Raw genomic sequence first — 25157 nt, 5'->3', positions numbered from 1 at the left:
CGTGCGCAAAGCTCCACCAACGAACCCGCGAAGACGACGGCAGCGGCTACCAACAAAGTCTTCCCTCAATTAAAGTAACTATCCACCCGATCTACTCCTAGAGATCCCAAAGAAGTCTAACAGCTTCCTGGGCCTCAGATCCTGCTCGACTTTTTAGTACTTAAGTTCGCTGAATATCCAAGCCAAGCGCGTACCACCACATGCAAAGCACCGAGCAGGAGCTGATTTTGGGCGTCGTCATGCAATACAGGTGCTTCGAGGCCAATGCAAGTTACGCACAAAAGGTACGGTGGCCGGCCGGGGTCGAGGACGATAATCGATGCTCACGGCGCATGTACCTGGACACCATACCCGCGTGCAGTTGGGTGACTCAAAAGCCGCAAAGTTGTTGGCGGCATGGACGACGCCTCGTCTTTGACCATTGAGTCGCACAGCCTATGAATGTCTCTGTTAAATCCTAACGTCGCAGGGGATGTAGCTCAGATGGTAGAGCGCTCGCTTAGCATGCGAGAGGTACGGGGATCGATACCCCGCATCTCCATTTGCAATTTTATTTTTGTGTGTTTTCATGGGGGGCCCAATTCTTTCGTCGAGCACAGCCTGGTCTGCCCGTGCGTCGGCCCGTTCGTAACTCGCGCGGCCCGCGATCCAGCACCGTACTCCTCATCGGGCCGAGGAGGCACGGGCTGGCCCAACCCAACAGCCAGACGTGCGCCGCTCTCCGACCTCCGCAACCAAAGAAAAAACAATCTTTTTCTTCGAATTGTCCGAAAAGTTTCCCAGAATTTTTACTTCAACGGCTAATTCAGCCTCTCGTAATAAATTTCCTTTCCCACGCCACCTCGACGCTCCCCGTTCGCACCACCCTTCCAAATTCCAGCGGAGGAAGTCTCAAAACGGAACCGAATCACACCAAGGCCGGCCTGAAGGGTACCACCCCAGAGAGAGGCCAGAACGGGTGCCACCCCCGCCGAGATGGACACGGGCTGCCCCTACCAACCCGGCGACCCCTCCGGCGCCGACGCCGACGACGCTGCGTCTTCCTCGGCGGCGTCGGCCTCCTCCGCGCGCGGCTCTGCCTCCCGGACCACCCGTCTGCGCAGGGGGGTCCGGCTCCGGCTGCGGCGAAGGCGGCAGGAGCCAACCCTGTCCGCCGGGGGCGGGGGCGGGGGCGGGGGCGGCGCCGGCGTGCAGGATGACCTCGCGCTGCCCCTGGGGATGTCATTCGCGGCCGTCCTAGCTCAGGTGCGTCCGTGCGTTCCATTTCCACGGGTCGGGAGGGCTTGACGGATGTTCATGTCCTTATTTTTACTCTTTTTTAAGCGTTCTGCTCAATTACGACCCTGTTACCGATAGCTACAAACCGTAAAGATTTGTATGGTGAACTACCGAAATCAATTTTGTTTTGCGGTTCTGAGCGATGGCGCTTGAAATGTGATGTGGTAGCTTGGGGGCTGGGGCTAGTGAAATGATACGGCACACAAAGGTGCATCCTTTGAGGGGGAGGAAGAGGAATGGACATGCTTTCGTTTGCTAGTTTCTAGATACTAGCTCCCTGCTTGTCATTGTTTCATGATGTTGGATAATGGATATTAGTTAGATTCCTGTTTAGGCCAGTAGATGACTTAAATATCGACCAACGTCTTCAAAATTAATTGTTACCCCCTTCTGTATGACTTGTGCCTTCTTCGCAGTTAGTGATCATGAGATTCTCTCTTATCTGTTTCAAAATCACATGGAAGCAGCAAGGTACTAAAACTCAGACGTTCACCATATTCACTGATTATGGGATCAAAGAGGAGAGAAATTGAGCATAATTGTTGTATGCCCATATGGGCTTTGCAGGGCTTTTCCCACAATAAGTAGTAACAAATTTAATATTGCTATATTTGCTAACCAATTTAAAACCACACATAGCTTTACGTTGCAAATTCATAGTGACCACTTGCAGGGCTTTTCCCACAATAAGAAGTAACAAATTTAATATTGCTATATTTGCTAACCAATTTAAAACCACACATAGCTTTACGTTGCAAATTCATAGTGACCACCAACCACAGTAAAATTCTGGTAGTCATGTGTGCTGTCCTTTTCTCCTACCCTTCCTAATCACTATTATTACGATTGTATGCTCACAATGTGTCATCTGTTTCTGTTCATCCACTCTCGATTTCACATGCATAGTTACATCATCAATGTGCACAGAGTGCACTGAAGCATATCCTATAATTTCACCAATTTACCCGCATACAACTTGACGTTAGCATGATCATGTCATATTTTGTACATGTGTTAAGTTTTTTTTGTTCAGGTCAATAAGGATAAACCTTCATTGTCTGCAGGTTGTCAATACAAAGACTCGCTCAGGGGAAAGATTACAACCTGCACTCCTTTCGAAGGTTAGTGTACTGCAACTTGACTAAAACATCTACAAAACCAAGTCTGAAACTGAGTATGGATTTTCGATGCAGATCTGTACATTGGCGGTGAAGGAATCATTGAGAAATGTAAGCCTGGTTCCCTTTATTATCACACAGCTCAGTTGTTACTAAAAATCCTGATATGTCTTTCACTTATCATCTGTGTAGATATATGGCGACAAGTTAGACAGTTTTATGAGAAATTTCGAGAAATCATTCAGCAGCACACTGACGACACTCCATCTTGTTAATGAGATGCCTGTTTATGAACAATGTCATATTCCTCAATGTTCTTTTAAGCATGAAGACTCTGCAGCTGCAAGCATGTTGAGCACTGGTGGTCTACAAAAGCCCTCACAGGAAATCAAGCAGGACATTTCGGTCTCAGTAGAAAGTCAGCTTGTTCTTTATGCTGGTGGCAATCAGCAGCTGAACCGTCGCACTCGTGGCATATCTTCTACTGAAGCTGATCAGCAGATCCTTAATGCATTCGAGAGATCTTTGAAAGAGCAAACCCGGTCAAACGAGCTAAAGGAATTTGAGATAGGCCTTAGCATGAGAAAATTGCAACTAAAACAGTCTCAACTAGAACTTAACTCCTACTCACACATGTTAGAAAAGATGAAGTTATCCTTGGGATTTCAGAAAGCTTCCTTCCGAGGGGAGAAATTGAAGACCGAGATGCAGGACGCAAGGCATGCACAACTACTGAGGACACTCACAGATTTTCTTGTTAGTGCAGTGATTATCATGTCGGTATGCTTTGGTTACGGAACTTATATTTATTCATACCAAAGAATAACTGATATTACAGCAGTGTGTTCAGTCACTTCGAGGGTAAGCTCATCATCTGTCTCATATTCTTTTTTTTAATCAGTGACCAATAAATAATACAATCTCAAGAAACCTGTGTGATAATCAGAAAGATTCTCTCTCTTTTGCCTCCTCTTGCAGGGATCTAAATCATGGTGGGTGCCAAATTCAGTGTCAAACTTCAATTCCGGGTTGCTCTTCTTAAGATGTCATTTCATAGCAGCAACACGTATGGGTTTTGGCATAGTAATGATTGTGTCAATTGCTTGGTTAGCGTTCCAGCGTTCTGCAGTGTCTGGAACAAATATGCCAGTAACTTTCAATTTCATTCTGTTGGGAGTTATTTGCGGCTTTGCTGGAAGGTTTTGTGCAAACACTCTTGGCGGTGATGGGAACATCTGGCTCATATGCTGGGAGGTTCTTTGTTCCATCCATTTACTTGGAAATTGTTATCCATCTGTCTTGTACCGAGTTCTTCATGGTCCTAGATCAGTATCTCACACCAAGGAAGTTGTTTGGTTCCCATATTGGATTCGCCGGTGGATATTTTATGCCCTGCTGGGGTTTATTATCCCAGCCTTGACTGGCTTCCTGCCGTTTGCTTCTCTTTCAGACTGGCTTCATCATTTCAGTCAAGAAGTAAAATCCATCTTTGTTGGTGAGGAAATTGAAGCCTAAAAGATCTTGGCTGCAATGATTAGCATGGTTATGCCCTTTTGTGTCAGCTGGGCAAGCAGGTTTGCTGGAGAAGTGAAATCACTCTCTGAGAAAAGCTTCAGCAATAAGCAAGGAAAGCTTATTCGATGGGACTGCACAGAGGAAGAAAAGTTGTCTGTAGTTCTGCAGCAGCTACAGAGCATATTGATCCAACTTAATGTGCTCCCATCTTTGGCTAATATAATGGGATAGTTCTGTAGCAGCTACGGAGCATATTGATCAACTCAAGAGTCAAGATGTTTGGCTAATATGATGTGATGGATATCTCCTTCCACCGAAGTCGAAACTTCTGAGGATTTAGGCTTTCACTGTTGTGATCTTACATCAATTGGATTTCAAGTGCCTCGTTTAGCCATAGGCCTTTGATTTCACGGTGCAAGTTCACAATACAGCACAGTAGACTTTTGTCCACCAGTTGGAAACTCTGTCGGTCTATCAAAATCCTTTTGTTGTCTTTGTTGTAGCTTGATAATTTCTTTGTTCATTGTAAATATCATGAGAGCCAGTTTGTATAGGCATTGGACGATTATTCTATATGTTTACTGCTTTAGCAAGTTGTGTGCTGAAGGAGATCTCCGGGCATGAGTGAATTTTTGAAGCTGTACTGACAAGCTGGTACATCCGTTCGATGTTTTCATCTGCTTACTAATTTTTTACACGCGCTTGCATTCTAGCCCTGACAATATGCATACTTGCGAGTATGCGGGTTTGCTGGAGAGTTTGATGTATGTCTGTCCAATTATTCGTATGAACAATACACACCAACCCTGTTCTTATTCAGCACTCACTGTAGTTGCTGTCATGCAACAAATGCAAAAATTACAGACTTTCTAGGCTTCTGAAGGTAAAATTCCAGTTACGGCCATTTTGATATTCACAGATAACATCTTTCCAGTTACAGATATCATGCCAATCACACGGATGTACACAGTACACGGGACTGCTGAAGTGCAGCATACAGTAGCTGCATCAACAATTGCCTCCAAGCAAAATTCTATGGCCTTTTGGCTGATGAAGCCTACATGACCTCTGGAACATACAATCAGGCATGACAATTTACCTCACCTCTGGAGGATGCCTTAAGCGGACTGATGCCGCGATGCGTGTTTTCAAAGGTTTGTTCGTATTCTCTGCCGCGACCGCGAAGCGTGTTTTCGAAGGCTTGTGCGCATTCTCTATCACCGAACTCTTTTACATGAAAGCGAAGCGATCATCTCCTCCTCCCGTGCCCGCTTTCCATTTGCATTTACAAAGCTGCAAGAGAATTTAACCGGCTGCTGTGTGTCTACTCCATCGATTGATCACCGAATAATGCAGGAAGAAACAGAAAAGAGTTTAGAATATGTTCTCGATTGTATATGAATAAATATAAAACACTAGTTAGTTAACACATGAGAATTTGTCAGTTGCATTGTCACTCACCTGAACCGTGCGCCTCTTGCTTAATCTTTTTTGCTGGAATTGTGTCATCCAATCTGAGTCTTCTCTTCAAACCAAGGACGATTTCTTCACCAAGTACATCATCACCTCTTGATCTGTTCTCTTGAGGCTTGGTCCTCTTGGAACGCCTTTCTACCTCGAGTCCAGATTTTCGCTTTGAGGACACAAGAGTTATAGGATCTGAAAAATTCAATTTCGCAGACCAAACGACTATGTGAGTATCTGAAATGATCTTCCACAAGTGTAATATACGCCATAATGTCCACTGTTCACACGTTCATGAATATGTTTAACGAATCAACGTGCAGAATCAGAGTAGTCCAGTAATTTAGAAACTTTGGTGGTATTCGATCATTCAAAATCTTTTTTTTTTGAAAAAAAAACTAATCATTCACAATCTAAGTAGCAGCAATTTCGTTAACCCCGTTGGTATTAATGAACGTTGAAGCTGATAAGATCACATGAGAAACCAACCAGGCATAGAATCTGCACGATCCTGAATACTACAAAACAAAACTTCACAGGCGTCGATCATCCCCACTTGATCCCGGAACCCCGACCGCACATTGTAACATCCAGTAATCCAGAGACATTGCTCCGTACTCCTCTACCAGTTAGCAATCGTATCAATCAAGGATTAACAGTTCCTAAACGAGGGGGAGGCCTGAGCCTGAACGCACCTGAGGGCGGGGCAGGCGGCGCGGCTGGCTTGCCGTCCACGGCGACGGGCGCGGCGGCGTCGGCGCCGGTGGGCAGCCCGCGCGCGGCGAAGAAGTTGAGGAGCGCGCGCCACGTGACGGCGGAGCAGACGTGGCCGGGGCCGCGGCTGAGGAAGTAGCCGTTGGGGCGGACGGAGGCCGGGTCCAGCCCCAGCGCGAGCCCCACCCGGGCCAGGTCCACCCCGGAGCCGCCGTCCACCGCGATCGCCACGGTGCCGCCCGGCGACGAGGACGACGAGCGGCGGAGGTGCACGGTGCGGAGCGGCGAGCCCATCGCGAGCGGGTGAGGTGATGCTTCGGAAGGGCGTGGCGTGGCGGGGCGGGGCGGGGAGAGACACGGAGAACGGTCTGGACTCTTGTCGCTGCCTCTGCTCCGGTGCTGCTGCCTGCTGATGCGTGCTCTTTCCTTTCTGGGGGAGGGCAACAAGTCTAGAAGCGTCGCCGCGCGGTCGGAGTCGGACACCCCCGTCCGTCGCTGAATCCTGGGCCCCGTCGCGTTGTTGGGCGGCAGCAAGTAGGTTTGCCCGGCCCACGCGGTCATTGAATCCAGCGTCGTTATGGGCTTTGTTTCTGGATGGGCCTTGGAGATTCGCTAATCAACAACAATACTCCACGGGCCATGTCGGTTGAGGACGAATTGTCTTCGGCGGGACGAATATCTATTACGGCAGGCCCTGAACTTTTTTTTTAAAGGAAGGCCCTGAACTTTTTCAAGGTTCGAACTCATAGACACACAGCCACACAGGAGAAAGAAAAAGGGAGTACACAGTAAAAAATGTTGGCTGATGTTAAAGTTATTTCAAAAATGTTGTTAAAGAAATTATTAGCACTTATATTAAAGAAACTATATAGTTCAAAAATGTTGTGATGGTTGATGTAAAAGTTATTGCCGATACTCTATGTTATATTGATTGATGAAAAATTATGTACCAATAATGACGAAAAGGATAGAGAAAAACGTGATAATATTATGTGGCTGCAAATCGCTAAAATGGCCATTAGTTTGAATATTGTGGTCGCTTAACCTAAGCTAGGCTTCGGGCATGTCACAAATCTACAATCATTTGTCAACACTAGTAATCATATGCCGCACATACTTTTTTTTTAACGGGATGGCAGGAGCTCTGCCTTTTAATTAAGAAAGAAAGAGAAGATGTTATATATACAACGCTCGGTGGCCTAGCCGCGAACCGAGGAATAGGGTCGACCCCGAAAAAACACATGAAACAGCCCCAGTGTTACAACCCAGGAGTCTGAAACTAAGACGGTGTGTTACTAAAAGCCCTCTTGTAAAGCACAAGATCCTCCTTAACTCTTTCCGCCACCTGTTACACAGATTGGAGTTTGTTGTCAAAAATACGCCGGTTCCGCTCTTTCCACAAATTCCACATAATGTATATCACCAAACCGTTGAAATCACGACGCTGATTCCTGTGCACAGTCTTTATTGCTTCCTCCCACCAACCACTGATGCAATCAAAATTTGCCGGATTGGTATGTTGGGGGAGAGACCAGTTCTCCCAAGATAGGACCTGGCTCCAGACTGCCTGGGCAAAAGGGCAAAGTAAACAGAGGTGTTGACCAGTCTCTATAGGTCCATTGCAGAGAGTACAAGAGGCCTGATGCGGCCAACCCCGATGCGCAAGATTGTCAGCTGTTAGGACTTTATCTTGGATAAGAATCCAAGCAAACACTTTGCACTTGTTTTCAGTCCTCGCGCGCCAAATGAGCTCGGTGTTGAAGTTCCTAAATGATCTGATAAACTGAGCCCGATATGTTGACCGCGCCGAATAGATGCCATCCGGTGTCCATTTCCTTGTGATGGTGTCCTCAATCTCTGAATTTAGGGCCACTCCCTGAATTCGAATCCATAACGATACAAACTCCTCAAGTTGGGTGGCATTTGTTATTTTATATTGTAGCGCGCTGATCCAAGAGTTGTTTACCAGCTCTTGTGCTACTGTTTTGTGCTTTCTTTGTACCAGTTCAAAGAGGTGTGGGGCCAGATTCCTAGGCGCCTCTCCGTCTAGCCAGGCGTGGTGCCAAAATCTTGTTTTCTTTCCATTACCGATAGTTATGGTGGTGGATGCATTGAACAAGAGACGATCCATCTCAGTGCAAGGAATTTCTAGGCCGCCCCAAAGTTTGTTCTCAGCATGCCACTCCTGCCACATCCATCGCACCCGAAGAGCTCTACCAAATTTGTCCAGGTCCAACACTCCAAGGCCGCCCAAGTCCTTCGGCCTATTGACAGTGGACCAGTTAACCAAGCAATGGCCACCATTTGCAACCTCTTCGCCTTTCCAAAGGAAGGAGTGTCGTATCTTATCAATTTGTTTTCTTGCCCAGACTGCTAGCGGGGAGATTGCCAGATGATATACCGGCATGGAGGATAGCACTGAAGTTACCAAAGTTAACCGGCCAGCACGGTTCAGGAGTTTTCCTTTCCAACCTTGGAGGCGCTGTCCGATTTTTTCAATCAAAGGTCGCACATGAATTTTCTTTAGAGTGCGAGTGTGCAGTTGGAGGCCTAGATATTTGCATGGGAAGGCCATACGAGCCCCAGGGAAAGGTTGGAGCACATGGTCGAGGTCAATATTCTCACATCTGATTGGATGGACGGAGCTTTTCTCAAAGTTTGTGACCAGGCCGGTTACATTACCAAACCTTTCCAAGATATCTTTGACTGCGTGCACCTTATTTTGGTTTGGGTTGATGAAAATTGCAGCAGCATCAGCATAAAGAGAGGTCCTAAATTTTGCCGTTGCGAAGGGGAGTGGTGTGAGTACTCCTTGCTGCGTTGCGAGGTCAAGAATTTTTTGTAGTGGATCAATGGCAAGGATGAAGAGCATGGGGGAGAGAGGGTCACCTTGTCGCACTCCCCGTTTATGCGCAAAACTGTCATCTTGGCTGCCATTAAGAAGTGCTCTCGACGTTGCCGTGCTGAAGAGGAAGGAGATCCATTCACGCCATTTTGGTCCGAAGCCTAATGTTTGCAGGACCTCCAGCAAGTAACTCCAATTAATGGTGTCAAAGGCTTTTTGGATATCCAGTTTCAAAAAAAAGGCCCGGTTTGTTTAGTCTGTGAAGTCTCCGCACTGTGCTTTGGACATAGAGGAAGTTATCTTGGATGCAACGTCATTTGATGAAAACACTTTGGCAGATTGAAACCAGCCTGTTGAGGTGGGGGGCGAGCCTGTTGGCCAACAATTTAGAGAAAATCTTTGCGAAACTATGGATCAGGCTAATGGGTCGATAGTCGCCCACATGTTTTGCATCCAACTTTTTCGGAATGAGGATAATGTTGGCCGAGTTGAGTAGGCTGAGGTGCTGGGCATTCAAATTATGTAGCTGGTTGACGCAGCTGTCAGGTCATACTTTATTATCTCCCAGCATTCCTTAAAGAAAATACCCATGAAGCCGTCAGGCCCTGGCGCTTTATTGCTGGGCATGGAGAAGATTGTGTCTTCAATTTCCTCTTGTGTGAAGGGGGGCTCGAGTGAGGACAGGTCATGCTGCTGGTACCCTAGTAAAGGCCAGTGGAAGGTGGCTGGCCTAATTGTGGATGTGCCAAGGTGCTGTCGGAAGTGGTCGGTGATCACTTTTTCCTTGTCTTCATGTCGGAACACGGGCCCTTTAGTAGTATGCAAGCATTGGATGAAGTTTTTTCTTTTCCTTGAATTTGCTCGGAGTTGGAAGAATTTTGTGTTGGCATCCCCAAAGCGGATATATGTGAGTCTAGAGCGCTGGCGTATCCTTGATTTTTCGATCATCGCCAACCCCACCGAGCGAACTTTTAGTCGCCTGAGAAGTTCGAGTTCTTGTGATAGTGATTTGTCCTCTTGGGCGGTTTCAAGGCGTAGAATGATTTCTTTAACTATTGCTAGCTGTAGTTTTGTGTCTCCAATTTTTGTTTTTTTTCCACCTCTTGATAGCTTTAGCTGTCCGTGCCATCTTAATGTGCAGGCGTTTTAAAGGCTGCTGTGATTGCACCGGTTTGTTCCAGGCTTCTTGTACTACCTCCTTGAATCCTTCCATGTGTACCCAGAAATTTTCAAATCTGAAAAAAATCTTCGGCGTGTGGTTGAGTTCTCCTTGGAGGAGCAAAGAGAGTGGTCAGACATGAGGGACGGCAAGGAGTGCAGGTAGCAGGTACTATATATAATATGAGTGGACAACTCCCAAACAATGATTTAATTCACAACAATTCATTATAATCACATCATACTGTATTCAAATCAAATTTGAATCAGTTGTTATGGCTTTTTATAAATTTATTTACACTCGCAGATATAATACATTATCGTTTCATTTACGAACCAGTTTCCATTGACATTATTAGAAAGAAATAATAATTATAAACTCAACCTGGATAAGCATGTCCACCTCCGCTATGGACAGAAGTTAGTCTCCTGCCATGCTATGTCACTGACCCTTTCCGTTGAAATTAAGAAATTTCTCTCGCATGTACTCGTGAAAACCACATATTGATATCCTTCTTTGTCATAGCACAATTAGGCTAGATAATCTGGATATGTTAGTCGCCGGGGCTGAGGAGCAAAACTGTGGCAGTCCCGTCTAAATTAATCCGGTTTAAGCATGCTAACCATCATCAAAACAACAATCAGGGTTAACACGCACTTAAAACGGAGTAATCCGACAGTGCTGTCGGGTAAAATCCCGATTAAACCACTTGAACAGGATCGACAAAGCAGTCCAGAGAATGCAACTTTCCACAAATTTTACAGCATAGAGTATCAAATTGAATTATTATTACAAACCAAATTTAAATTCATAAAAGTATAACAGAGCTTAAGAGTGACGGAAAACGAACGATAGTCTAGCGATGAAACAAGACGTCATGATGAAGCCCGTATATGACATCATCCATCCTCAGATGTACCACCTGAAAAATAAAGCCACAAGCAAGGCTGAGTATACTAATACTCAGCAAGTCTCACCCGACTAAGAGTATACTTAGCCCTTTATCTAGACATGCAAGGCTTTTGGCTTGAGGGGTTTGTATTGCCGAAAAACAGTAAAGAGTAGATCCTTAATTTCAGGTTTTAGCTTTCAGGTTCTAGTTTAATTAACCATTCTAAATGGGCATCTATCCAATAGCATACATGGTGAAAACAATTATCTTTTATCATCCAACCAACCATATTCATCATCATCATCTTTCACTTCTTACTCTATGTGGTAAAAGGGTTAAGCAATCCCAAACCGTGAGAAGCGGACGATTCGAATCGAATTTGTTAACCTGGCCAGGCAGACCTAACACACACGTATGGGAACCAAGTCACCCACGCGACTTTTCCCCTTTGTTTTCGGGTTGTGGATCAGGGTCACCCACTTCGAGTACAAGGATCCACGCCACGATACGGCGCCGGGTCGTGAGCCTCCTTGCACCCGCATGTGGCCGCATGAGAACAACATTCAAAGAGGGTGAAAGTAAAGTCCACTCGCCGGGCCGATCATGTACTTAATCTTACCGATTACCATATTTCTCGGCATGTGGTTAGTACGTTCAAAAGCTTAACCACCACTACCACACACTGCGGCCTTATCCATTTTCACTAAACAGACGGGGTATCACAAGTACCACAACCCCGCCCGTGAACCTTATAGTTGCAGTATGTAGTAGACATTCAATTCCTATAATTCTCGAGAGTGACAGGGAATCACTCGACTTCTACCGAACCATTAGCCTAGCCAACTAGCGACCTACACATACTAGTGTTCAAGCATATGTACCTAGGATCATGCAGCTAAGGTTCCAAGCAACTCCTGTAAACTTAAATGCGCAAGTAGATAGAAACAGTAATAAGTTGCATAAATTTAAAATAGATAGGACATGCTCCGGGGCTTACCTGGAATTAACACTAGGTTAGTGTTAGTTAGAGAACAACTGCTCGGCGAGCATCTTCCTTCAGTCGTGCACATCGAGATCCATCCGTCCATCTTCTAGACGTTTCCACCATTCACCGTCTTCTGGCTTGGCTCCAACGTCACATCCTTCACGTGGTTTATCTATCGTACCTAAATGAAATGCAACAATGTATACGTATGAATGCACAGTTCCGAGTTGTTTCGCAATTTAGGTTTTATTATTTTTCCTTCACGATAAAGTTGTAGCCCAACATGATGTGAGTTTGATGTGAAACTTCTTAATTAACATTTCCTGGGCAGTCATTTATAGAGTAGTAACTCAACATATCTAACTACACAAGGCATCATGATCAACAGCACAAGACAGCTATACTAACTTCCTAAACAAGTGGGAGTAGTTTCCTATAGCAATTAAATCATGGTTTGTTAATAAATTAACAACTCAGAGAAAAAATAGTAATAAATTTAGAAAAAATTACACTAAACAGAATATGAACAGAGTAAACTATCTTGTAAATTTCATGCCAAAACATGTAGCCATTTATTCAAAACAATTCATTCATTCAGACAACACCTAGATAAAGATTGAATTATACAGGTTAAACCAGAGAAAAACAGATGCTCAAAATTTAACAGTAGGCTTAAAAAGGGATTATTTAGACACTGTGAATTTTTAATGATTTTATCTACACATAATTAATTCTGAGAAAATAAACAAAACATACATCAGATTAACAAGATTCATTTTTATCTCCTGTTCTAGTAATGAACTAGTGCTCAAACTTCATGTACAAGCTAAGATTTTTAAAAAGAACACTCAGAAATATTTTCATGATTTTTCATGAACAGAAACTATTTACCATAATTAAATTTTACTAAACAAGCATTAAATCAAAGAAATAGCTACTCATGAGAACTGACTACGAAATTTTTATAGTAACACTAGAGTCACATGAACATCTCACCATAAAAATTTCACAGCAAGACATGGCTTCAAACAATAGTTAAGGAAAAGATAAAACAACTAGTCTTTATGTACCTAGTGACACAAATCAATTTGTACAGCAAAAACTTTCAACAAACTCCCATCATATTTTGATTCTAATGCATAGAGATTTTCATAAGGATTCCAGAACAACTGGATTTGCTATTTTACGAATTTTCTAAGAATTTATATTGAATTTCAAAGTTTACAGCTAGAAATAACAAAGAGGTCCTTAAAGCACTATTCATCTGAGTCATAGGCTATTCAAACAACCCCCTGGATTTTCTAGAATTTCAACCCGAGGTCCCTGACCGGTTTGGGTAAAACAGAGGACCGGCGGCGGCCGGATTTCCGGCGTGTTTACTCGCCGGCGGCGAGGGTTAGGATGGGGAAAAGGAAAAGGGGACTGAGCCGCACCTCTGGGTACCCTTGGTTCGCGGGGAGGAGGTCCGAGGCGGCGGCTCCACAGGCGCCAGTGGTCGGCGGCGGCGGTTCACGGCGAAGGCGGCGCTCCGGCGGCCGATTCGGGGCGGGATCGAGCCTAGGAGGACCAGTGTGGACCGGTGGAGCTCGTTAGGGGTTTGGATTTGGCGGAGGAAGGCCGGAGCTAGGGGCTCCACGATGACCTAGGGGCGGCGGCGATGGCAAACCGCGGCGGCGGCGCTCCGAAGGGTTGGGGCGGCGGTGAGCGGGCTTGGGAGGATCAGTGAGCCGAGAGGGACTCGTTCCCGGGGGTGGCTTGGGTCGAGGGGGGACAGAAGAGGGGGCTCCGCGTGGAGGCCGTGGGCGGCGGCGCCATGGATGCGAGGACGAGCTCCCTGGCGCAGGGAAAAACTCGGGTCGGCTCTGGAGAAAGGGAAAGGAGTGGAGAGGGGGTCGAGCACGTCTGCTGCACGGGCCAAAGGGGAGGAAACGGGCGAGGGAGGAGGCGAGGCGCGGTCGGCCGTCGCTGCACGGCGTCGCCGTGGTGCTTCGACGTCCATCCTCGGCGTGCGTGCAGGGGACGGCGACGCGTGGCGGTTCGAGAATCTCCAGGAGGGCACCAGGGGCGCGGAGAGGGCTGGGGCGCGGCGCGTGGCCAGCGGCCTCGACGTCCGGCGGCGAACGGCGTCACGGGGGAAAACAGAGAGATGAGATGGAGTGAGGGCATTTTCGTAATTAAAACAAAGTTTCAAAACTCCAGCTCATAAACTCAATTTTTCTCCCTATTCTAAAGGTCAAATCAAAAACTTTTGAATATCAAACTTCTTAAAATTTCGAGATCTACAACTTTTGTTTTAGGCACTTTTTCATTTGAACACTGGTTTGAAAGATAAAAAAAATTGAAACTTGAATGCATTTGAAAATATCGTATATGCTTCGGAAATCACCCTTTTCTCCCATTTTTGTGTGGTTGGTCGTCTTTTGAAAACCTTCAACTTTGGTTTTGAACAAAAATTGATTTGAGCAACAGTTTAAAATTCATTTTTAATACCTGTTCGTTACGATTTGAAAGATGATTTAAACGTTAAAAGCTGTAATTTGAAGAACTCGTCATTTCATGTGTAAAACTTCATTTTCTCCCCTTGACATCAACTAAACTTTGGTTTATCCTGATGTTAATGAGATGCCTAATCAATTTCACATGCACACATGCATCGGTTCACAAGTTATTTAAGTGTTCTCCCCTGTGTTCACACACACAGACACACATACATATAGACATTCATGCATACACATGCATTAATTCAAGGCTTCCTATTTAATGATGCATGATTTGGTTCTACTTACCCTAAATTGGCTATTTAAAAACCTGAGCTGTCACACAAACCATATATAACAAGCTGTAGATTTAGTCTGACATAAGGCACCATTTTCCCTTAATTATCATGTCAATCAGCAAGAGTTATAGGGAAAGGATACCCCAGCCTACATAAAACATAATTGTCAGTGCAATAACTTTATTTTACATCTTTCACCTTCATCCTTTTGCATCTCTCTCATCCATCTAAGCTGTAAAAGAATCTAAGAGAACTAAAGCTCTCTCTTTGTGTGTGAGATACATCTCGAATTCCAGATCCTTCCCTTATTCTACCGTAGAGCATTGGAGGCAGGACCTTATCTCCCTCTCAGCTAACTCGTCGCAATCTCCAGCTCAAATAGCAGACGTTCTCTCTCAAATCTGGCATCTCCTTCATCTTTCTTCTTAATTAAGCAAGCTAGCAGCTTGAGCTGAATATGGATCTCAATTAGCAAGCCTTTCGATATTTGATACATAATTCATAACCCTTCCTGTATTTGATATTGGGTAAGCAAATTTTTTAATTTTAAATGTTTCTCTCTATTTCACTTCCTTTTTTTATTTTCTTTTCGTCTCCTAGCAATTCTTAACTGACACATTTACCCCTGCCCTTATCCGCTTTCATCGATTCAATCCGGCGAACGCCAACCGGACGCTCGCTGTCATCTTTGTTTTCGATCGCTCGTTCTTGGGCGAAGCTGCCGTGACCTGCATCTCCTCTCCCGCTCCTTGTTGCCGCCTTAGTGTCGTGTCTTCTCTTCTCACCGCCTCCCCGATCTACATGCCGTCGCCTCCGTCCATATCTCAAAACATGCCGCCGGCCAACGCTGCCTCCGTCTCGAGCTCCTTGCGCAGCCTCGGCCTGCTGCTAAGGCCTCGCCTGGCAAGCTAGCAAGGATTTCCTTGCCAACACTGGACTACTGGAAAGCCAAATCGAGCCTACATCACAGCAAATCGGGCACCTTGGCATCCACCTTAAGCTTGCATGCAACGAATCCTAGCATCCACCTCAAGCTCGCATGCGACAAATCGATGGTGGAGGCAAGCGCCAATGCGGTGGGGCCTGGATTCAGCGCTGCGGAGTAGCACGAGCGGCCGGGATCCGCAGCGCGAGCAGCAGGACGGACCGCGGGGCCGGCGGCCGCGGGACGGCTAGGGTGGGAACTTCGCCGTAGTTGATCGCAAAGGGGTCCGGCGTCAGTCAGCAGCACAGCTGCTGCTGCTGGCGCTGCGCCGGCTTGTATGCCTTCTCCGTTTTTCCTTCTACCGATTCTTGCAGAGGGCGCGGTGACGGAAAGCTAACTGCACGCGCGTGGCTGGAGGCGCCGACGATGTGCGTTTGGGCTGACCGCCGGCATGAGCTCCGGCGAGGATTTTGGGTGCGAAGAGAAGGGGGAGTGTGCCGCTGGGGGCTGCAGCATGAGAGCAGGGCTATCGCTTGGGGAGTGGGAGCGTAATTGCGTCGCCACAGTATGATCTCCGGCAGGAATTTTTGAAGGGGTGGGCACGGTGGGCGGGTAAGCCGACGGAGAGGTCACAAAAATATATTTTTTTTTCAGAAACATTCTCTATCTCGCGATTTTTATGGTTTCCATCCTCTCCCAATCACCTCGGCCCTGATATGCGGGTCCAGCGTGAGGAGTATAGTGAACTCAGTTTGGGTGAGAAATATTTTTAATTGTTTTTTATCTTTATAGTATAGATAGATAGATGAGTCGCTGGTTTCAATAAAAAAAGTTATTTCACACGTTTTTTGTGAAAACAGAAGGACAACCACAACTTTGTGAAAACTTGTGCAAATCACGATAAAAAATGGGTCTGTCTCGGTGTAAAGTGACTGATTTTTTGTTAGTCATAAGTCACTATATTTTTTTCAGTAACTTATTTTTTGTTAGGCGTAAGTCACTGCCTTTCTTTGATTGACTTATTTTTTGCTTATGTGTAAGTCACTTCTTGGGCTACACAAAACCAGAATGGGTGTTGCAGTGGGCTATTATTTGAACTGCTTTTGGTTAGCCGTTAGTCTCTGGTGGGGTCTTAATTGGCATGTGGGCTCTATTGACTATTGGTTTGGTACTGTGCCCATTAACAATTCTTTGAACTATTTTGGACTAGCTGTTGATCCGAGATGAACTTGTTTTTGGACTGTGAGCTCTCTAGGCTAGCCGTTGGTCTGTGGTGGACTGGTTTTTGGACTATGAACTCTCTGTTGACTGTCTTAATCAACAAAAAATCATAGAACAACTCTGAATCAAGTGAGTAGCCCCCAAAAAATATAGTTGGGCTTCACTTTGTTTTGTAAGCGTTGAATTCAAATTACAAGACAGCAGAGCAGAAACGTGTATTAACAACCTAATCCCCACATATGAACAGCCAAAATAACAAAAATGTAATGTCTTAACTAAAAGTTATACAAACAAAACAGAAACAATTTTGTCTCAAGATAGAAGACCATGAACCACAATTGTTAGTGGATCTGGTTAGATAAAAGGCTTCCAAAAACCAAAAAAATGATAATTGACTAAAGAAAAACATTCCAACAATGAAAATAACCACACTTAGTGGATCTGAACAGATTTGATTTCAATTCAAACTTAAATATTACACATATGGTTGCTTGCCAAAAGTAGATAGTAGAATATCAGTTTGCAACTACATTTCAAAAGCTGGTCTTTTCCTCACCAACTCTGACATTATGCCATCCAAAATAACAGACCAATCAAACTACTATACAACTAAACTACTATCCGACTCAGTTGCAGGCCCTTGGGTGCTGGTTGGTATCATCATAGTAAGGCATCTTCACAACACTTTTCACTGACTCGAAGAACTTGGTGTCGCCAACAATGACATACCTAGCCCTCAATTCCTCAGCATCAACATGTTCAGGGCATAGAATGAATGCAAAGTTGCCATCTGGATCAACAACAACACAGTAATCTCGAACATTACGAAATCCAACTAACCTCTCCAGAGCACGAACAGACCACATCCAAAAATTAAATGCATTACATACATAATTTACACAAAGACAATTTGATGTAAACAGAGTACAAATGGACTATAAATTCAAAGTAAACATTAATTAACAGTATTGAACAAACTACAAATAAGCATACTAAATTGTAAAATGAACATTTCCATGAAAAGACAAAATTCATCACCTGAGTTCTCCTTCCCTCAACTGATAAACTCCAATCCTACAAATCCCAGAAAGTAATCACATCTGGTCATATGAAACAAAAATAGTAAGCTACAACAGAAACTCCAAAAAAATTATCATCCTCACTAGAGAGCCAATAATCAATAAAGCAAAACCAAATCTACAGTTAAATGAATAACGGTGGCCCATCTAGATTTCAAAGTGATGTATGTGTGAGAGATCAAAATCTGAAACTCTATATCAACAAGAATCCTCAGCTGATCACAGACAAAACTCGAGATCACCCGCAATAACTCTAGAACAATAAATATGGAGTGAAGGATAGGAAGATGAGAGTAGTATCGACAAAAACATTGTCAAGTGACTTACTTTTGCTTATGTATAAGTCACTGTCTTTTTTGCATAAAATGACTTATATATTATTTTCCCGTAAGTCACCCATCTTTCCTGTAGAGTGATTGCTTCCGCATACAAGTCTTAATGTTCCTATAGTGTGTGCCTGTCCCTAACAGGTCCGCTATATAATGTGTTGCACCCGTTAGATTTATTCGGGCTGCTATGAAGCATCTGTTGGCAACAGACCCAACAATAGTGTAAGGGCAATGCAGTTCATATCTTTTGAATGAAAATTTAAAAAAATAATAGGCTGGCCAATTGTGGCCCAATCAGTCAGTACTAGGTACTATTGACACATAGTATTTTTGAATAAAAAACAAGCCTAAAGTTATGTCTGTGCATTCAAAGATAAAATGAAATAAAAAGGAACACCAAGTAAAATTATACAATACATAGACACTACCATACTAGCTTGTCCAGCTCTAGAAGACTAGGGCAAAAGTAGTTGGGACAGAAATGAAGTAACCACTCACCTTACTGTCACCACAACACTAATAGCACAACACAGGAAGGCCATGGCCAAGAATGACAACACCATCGGCCATGGTAGCACTGAGAAATGGAGCAGTCATATTAGACTATATCCGTACAAGCACCTATGGAAATAACAAGTAACAAAATTCAACATTTCATGATTAGTTTCTGGATATAAAAAATCTAGACATGAAAATTATATTATTAAATGTGAGTGTAATTATAGTATAAGTTACTTGTAGTTTTCTAGACATTGATCAGGAGTGCTAATTAACCAAAAACAAAACTGGCCAATCAGCAACCACAATGAACAAATACTGTATGTAAGACCGTACTACTCATTAACAAAAGTAAGAGTTAATATATCAAACTAATAATCCCCTAGCCTCTAAAAAATGCTTCTATGGTAACCAAAATAGAAATGCAAAACTCTGAAACTAAAGTATGTGCAGAAAAAACTTTAAACTCAAAGTATGTTCATATAACATTAAAAAGCATACTAAGTTCTAGAGTAAAATGCACTATGGGTACATGAACTTGTAGTGCTGTGTCAAATAGGTCCATAAACTTAGAAACCGGACATCTAAACCCTCGAACTTGCGAACCCGTTCACCCCAGGTCCAGTCCGGTTTTGCATGGCTTGCATGGCACTGTGCGCCCGCGATTTGCTACAGTAAACCCGGATTTGCTACAGTTACCGCGGTTTTGTTTTTCCTTTTCTAATTTATTTCGGCTGAATCTTTGAAAAATCATAACTCTTTGATACAACATCGGATGAAGATGATTTTTATATGAAAATTGTAGCCCTCGACGAGATCTACAACTTTCTAGTTTTGAGTTTTTTCATTTGATGAAGTTAATTTGCCCAAAAAAATTATACAAAAGTACAACACCATAATAATCACGTACTTCTGCTTGTCGCACTAGAAAATTAATATATTTTTCTGTTTGTTGTCAAATGAAGACACTTGTATACTAAAATTTTAGTACTCTAAAAGATCTGGATTCTTAGAGTTTTAAGTTTTTATATTTGAAGTTGTTAAAATGTCGATAAAACAGTATAAAGCAGCATATTAAGTACGCAAAAGATGTTGAGGCTTTATATTATTTTATCGACATCTTAACAACTTTAAATGTAAAAACTCAAAACTACAAGAATCTAGATCGTTAAAAGTGTTAAAATTTTGATATACAAAGTGTCTTCATTTGACAACAAACAGAAAAATATATTAATTTTCTAGTGCGACAAGCAGAAGTACGTGATTATTATGGTGCTGTACTTTTGTATAATTTTTTTGGGCAACTTAACTTCATCAAATGAAAAAACTCAAAACTAGAAAGTTGTAGATCTCGTCGAGGGCTACAATTTTTATATAAAAATCATCTTCATCCGATGTTGTATCGAAGAGTTATGATTTTTCAAAAATTCAGCCGAAATAAATTAGAAAAGGAAAAACAAAACAACGATAACTATAGCAAATCCGGGTTTACTGTAGCAAATCGCGGGCGCACAGTGCCATGCAAGCCATGCAAAACCGGACTGGACCTGGGGTGAACGGGTTCGCAAGTTCGAGGGGATAGATGTCCAGTTTCTAAGTTTATGGACCTATTTGACACAGCACTACAAGTTCATGTACCCACAGTGCATTTTACTCTAAATTCTAAGATGAATATTTGCAGCAAAAGAGAAGTTCTTCACCTGAGTTCTCCTCAACTCATCAACTCCATTCCTGCAATCCTAGAAAGTAACAGGTCAGGGAGAAACTAAAATACTTGGGTATATTTGGCATCTAAAATCCTAGTGAAGTATTGCTCACTATTATGTTTTATAGTAACAAACTACAAAATTACAACACTAAGGAGGGTGTATTTGCAGACTGAGTCCACAATAAATCTTAAGCTCTCAACTCACCAAACTAAAAGAGTAAGACACGCTAGTATTTCTGTTGCAGCCACAGCTTTGGTATTATCTTGTTCTCTTACATATAGAACGGTAAAAGAATGCCTTAGTGGAATATGCTAATGGCCATGATGGCCTCTAAAAACTGAGGATACATCCTGTCGGTACCCCAGGACTGGGGTACCCCCTCTTGCTGTGTTTAGCCAAGAGCCTTGTAGTTATCCTTGACTACGTCCAAACAGCCGGACCCCTGTGGTCCGGAGTCCTGTTCTCCCGGCAACGGTTCCGGACCTGACTCATGGCTGGGAAAGGTCCTGGAACGCCACGTGTTCCGGGAGAAGCGGGCGCTCAGCCCGGACAGCCGGAGGCTCCGGACCTCCCGTGGAGGTCCGGACCCCCAGGGAATCCCGGACCCCCCATGGGGTCCCGGACCCCTCACCCAGGGAAGGAATCGACACCCCGCCTCGGGGTGGTCCGGAGCCGACACGTGTCTGCAAGCACAGGCACGTATATAAGGCTGCTTGGTCTCCATATTAAGGCCCACCAACCACTGCATTCATTGCGGTAGGAGGACGACCGCATTGATGTAGCAGAAGCCGAGGCGATTCTTTGACCAGGGGGCACTATTGATCGCGTATTACCAAGATGCATAGTGGGGCTGCTGGCGCCGCCACGCCGCGCCTATCAGTCTGCCATGACAGTTGGATTTGACGGCTCGGCTTCACCCATTATGACGCCTACATAATAGCCTCAGCAGGTCACGCCGCAAGCTACGTTCCCACAACGGGCGTCTTGCTGACGGGACAAGAGAAGACCTCTTTGGTCAGAGGATCAGCAGGGCATGGAAGCATGTCGGAGGAAAGATTCGTAACCGCTATAGCCATTTAGGTACTCTGCGCAGTATGCTGCACAGTACGTTGGGCCCACTTGTCGAGGCTCCAACGTCCTATGTATCCGCACCCCTTGGTCTATAAAAGGGGGGCGCCCGCTAGAAGAAAGCTCAGGCTGGGTAAAAGCCAAGACCCGGCAGAGGATAGGTTCATACACAACCAAGAACAATAGTTCTCCCAGTGGACGTAGGGTATTACGCTCCGGCGGCCTGAACCACTCTAAATCGTGTATTCCTGTGTGTTTGCCTCAAAGCTAGTCCAGCCCAATCGCCAAAGTACTTCCCCGAGTCCTCCCTCACTGGGAATAGGCGGGTGCGCTCCGCCACCCGGCTGTGGGTACCCAAGAAATCCCACGACATTTGGCGCCGTCCGTGGGGAGTCAGGCGCTGGTTGGATCTTCATGCTTGTGGGGCAGTGTTCATCCTCTGCAACAGCGAACGAGAAAATGAAGGAAGGCAGGGTGTCACCCACGCCACATGCCGTGGCACCGGGGCACCAACACCCAAGGTGCGGCGGCGCACGATAGCGGCGTCTATTGTGCATCGCCACTGCGACACCTCAGAGCCGGCGCAGCAACGCACAGCGGAGGCGCCGCTGGGCGCTGCTACCCCTACGTTGACTCAAGGTTTTCTCTCAAGCAACGGTCATGCTTCCTCTGTGGCGGTATGGCGTCGGCTCAAGGCTTTCTCTCAACATGGAGCCTGGAGCCGACGGCCATCCCGGAGGAAGTTGACCGTGTCGTCATGTCGTCTCCAGCACCGCCCCAGGCTCTTGGTGCTGCTGCAGACAGGACCCCGCCACCAGGCGCGGGGGCCCAGGCGCGAGCACCAAGGTGCTCGTCCATACGAGCACCCAGTCTCGTGCTGCGCCGCCGCGGAAGTCCAGATTCTGCCGCAGTGAGCGGCAGGCGGGCAGGCTTCCGGTGGCAGACGACGACGGCAGGGGGCCTCTTCCATTCAAAGCCAAAGAATTTGTCTCATGCTACCTAAGCATATGACAGCTCTTAGGCAAGGGGTGGCCCCCGAGCTCCCGAGGTGATGCTGGATGATGCAGTTCAGGCACATCCAGGGCGCCTTCACCTCCGACGACCATGAAGAACCCAGAAGGAGCGGTACCGCTTCCAACCAAAGAAGAACATGCTGTATAGCATGCAGCCGTAGGTTACTTCTAAGAAAGGACTAAGAGAGTTCCTCCTTTGTAATAGCGTGGCGCCTACGTGTGAGTCCAGAGCAGTCAAGGCCTGACCTTGTAAACCCGACCTCTGGCCCTATCACACAAACAGGCAAAAATCGGTCCGGAGCGGTAGAGGTCCGACCTCGTAATCCCGACATCTGATGTATACCGTGACAACCACAATAATAAAGGAGATTTTCTTTCTCAGTTTTACCTAGGCTCCACCTTGATTACACTTATTCGCATTGGTTTAACTATTCTTTCCTCTTAAGCGGAATCTTCCTTTTATTGCTGACAATCCAAGTTAAGTTGCTGACTTGTGGGCAGGTGGGGACACACCTTCAAGCTGGAAGGCAGTTCGGACCCCTAAGGACCTGCTCCGGAGAAGTAGTACTCGTATCCTGGGGTAGAGAAGCTCCGCGTAGCTTAGCCTGGTAATGTACCCTAAGTTTACGTACTTCTCTACCCTGTTACAAGTACTCTAGTATCCGAGACTGCTGTCTTTAGAGGTCCCGGGCTCCCTTCTAGTATAAGACTTGGTTTCTCGCACCTTACTCTCAGGTCCGGTGATATCTTACATCGGATCGTCAGCAACGACTCAAGTCCACTCCGGTGGCCCGCTCCGGCGGAGACCGCTCGCCACGGTCGACTCAAGTCCACTCCGATGGCCTGCTCCGGCGGAGACCGCTCGCCACGGTCGACTCAAGTCCACTCCGGTGGCCCGCTCCGGCGGAGACCGCTCGCCACGGTCGCTCCAAGTCCACTCCGGTGGCCCGCTCCGGCGGAGACCGCTCGCCACGGTCGCTCCAAGTCCACTCCGGTGGCCCGCTCCGGCGGAGACCGCTCGCCACGGTCGACTCAAGTCCACTCCGGTGGCCCGCTCCGGCGGAGACCGCTCGCCACGGTCGCTCCAAGTCCACTCCGGTGGCCCGCTCCGGCGGAGACCGCTCGCCACGGTCGCTCCAAGTCCACTCCGGTGGCCCGCTCCGGCGGAGACCGCTCGCCACGGTCGCTCCAAGTCCACTCCGGTGGCCCGCTCCGGCGGAGACCGCTCGCCACGGTCGGCAAGAGCCAGGTCCGGGAAGTAGTGCTTGCTCCCTGAGCGATCCGAAGTCTGTGTAGCCGCTTAGCTTGGTTCCGTACCCTAAGCCTACACCTCCATCGCCCTGTGGAGAGCACTCTAGTACCTGAACCTGGCAACAGGTATACCGGCCTCAGGGGTCCGGGACGCCCGCTCTCTCCATGAGCACACCAACGCAATCAAGTTGCGTAGAAACACATCACAGTAGTGGCCCCACCCGCGTGTTAGTACCTCTCCCGAGGTGGGCCCGGGGATCACTATCGGTACCCCAGGACTGGGGTACCCCCTCTTGCTGTGTCTAGGCAAGGGCCTTGTAGTTATCCTTGACTACGTCCAAACAGCCGGACCCCTGTGGTCCGGAGTCCTGTTCTCCCGGCAACGGTTCCGGACCTGACTCATGGCTGGGAAAGGTCCTGGAACGCCACGTGTTCCGGGAGAAGCGGGCGCTCAGCCCGGACAGCCGGAGGCTCCGGACCTCCCGTGGAGGTCCGGACCCCCAGGGAATCCCGGACCCCCCATGGGGTCCCGGACCCCTCACCCAAGGAAGGAATCGACACCCCGCCTCGGGGTGGTCCGGAGCCGACACGTGTCTGCAAGCACAGGCACGTATATAAGGCTGCTTGGTCTCCATATTAAGGCCCACCAACCACTGCATTCATTGCGGTAGGAGGACGACCGCATTGATGTAGCAGAAGCCGAGGCGATTCTTTGACCAGGGGGCACTATTGATCGCGTATTACCAAGATGCATAGTGGGGCTGCTGGCGCCGCCACGCCGCGCCTGTCAGTCTGCCATGACAGTTGGATTCGACGGCTCGGCTTCACCCATTATGACGCCTACATAATAGCCTCAGCAGGTCACGCCGCAAGCTACGTTCCCACAACGGGCGCCTTGCTGACGGGACAAGAGAAGACCTCCTTGGTCAGAGGGTCAGCAGGGCATGGAAGCATGTCGGAGGAAAGATTCGTAACCGCTATAGCCATTTAGGTACTCTGCGCAGTATGCTGCACAGTACGTTGGGCCCACTTGTCGGGGCTCCAACGTCCTATGTATCCGCACCCCTTGGTCTATAAAAGGGGGGCGCCCGCTAGAAGAAAGCTCAGGCTGGGTAAAAGCCAAGACCCGGCAGAGGATAGGTTCATACACAACCAAGAACAATAGTTCTCCCAGTGGACGTAGGGTATTACGCTCCGGCGGCCTGAACCACTCTAAATCGTGTATTCCTGTGTGTTTGCCTCAAAGCTAGTTCAGCCCAATCGCCAAAGTACTTCCCCGAGTCCTCCCTCACTGGGAATAGGCGGGTGCGCTCTGCCA

General features: G+C 46.4%; 2 protein-coding genes and 1 non-coding gene across 3 annotated transcripts; 2 read left to right on the top strand and 1 right to left on the bottom strand.

The window, feature by feature from the left end:
• The first annotated feature begins 468 nt into the window (after positions 1 to 468).
• TRNAA-AGC lies at positions 469 to 541 on the top strand. Its single transcript has one exon. It is a non-coding gene; the product is annotated as a tRNA-Ala (tRNA).
• A 371-nt stretch (positions 542 to 912) lies between these two features.
• On the top strand, positions 913 to 4583 carry LOC120674176 (protein CPR-5-like). Its single transcript, XM_039955316.1, has 5 exons — positions 913 to 1245; positions 2343 to 2399; positions 2472 to 2507; positions 2589 to 3257; positions 3375 to 4583. Exons 1-5 carry the CDS (start codon positions 976 to 978, stop codon positions 3909 to 3911), a joined length of 1569 nt encoding a protein of 522 aa, XP_039811250.1. The 5' UTR covers positions 913 to 975; the 3' UTR covers positions 3912 to 4583.
• A 212-nt stretch (positions 4584 to 4795) lies between these two features.
• On the bottom strand, positions 4796 to 6643 carry LOC120674177. The gene is made up of 3 exons (XM_039955317.1): positions 6071 to 6643; positions 5373 to 5570; positions 4796 to 5235 (listed from the first exon to the last, which is right to left on the bottom strand). The coding sequence occupies exons 1-3, from the start codon at positions 6381 to 6383 to the stop codon at positions 5129 to 5131; spliced, it is 618 nt and encodes a 205-aa protein (XP_039811251.1). The 5' UTR covers positions 6384 to 6643; the 3' UTR covers positions 4796 to 5128.
• Positions 6644 to 25157: the final 18514 nt, after the last annotated feature.

Source organism: Panicum virgatum, chromosome 5N (assembly GCF_016808335.1).
Source record: "Panicum virgatum strain AP13 chromosome 5N, P.virgatum_v5, whole genome shotgun sequence".
Lineage (NCBI taxonomy): Eukaryota > Viridiplantae > Streptophyta > Magnoliopsida > Poales > Poaceae > Panicum > Panicum virgatum.
This window is presented reverse-complemented; position numbering and strand designations above follow the sequence as displayed.

Bases quoted from the DNA above. Each gene is read 5' to 3' on its own strand.
- LOC120674176 (XM_039955316.1), top strand. From the start codon at position 976: ATGGACACGGGCTGCCCCTACCAACCCGGCGACCCCTCCGGCGCCGAC. The intron at 1,246-2,342 runs GTGCGTCCGTGC...CATTGTCTGCAG, and splicing joins TCGCGGCCGTCCTAGCTCAG to GTTGTCAATACAAAGACTCG. The intron at 3,258-3,374 runs GTAAGCTCATCA...CTCCTCTTGCAG, and splicing joins TGTGTTCAGTCACTTCGAGG to GGATCTAAATCATGGTGGGT.
- LOC120674177 (XM_039955317.1), bottom strand. From the start codon at position 6,383: ATGGGCTCGCCGCTCCGCACCGTGCACCTCCGCCGCTCGTCGTCCTCG. The intron at 5,571-6,070 runs GTGCGTTCAGGC...TGAATTTTTCAG, and splicing joins GCCGCCTGCCCCGCCCTCAG to ATCCTATAACTCTTGTGTCC. The intron at 5,236-5,372 runs GTGAGTGACAAT...TCGATGGAGTAG, and splicing joins GCAAGAGGCGCACGGTTCAG to ACACACAGCAGCCGGTTAAA.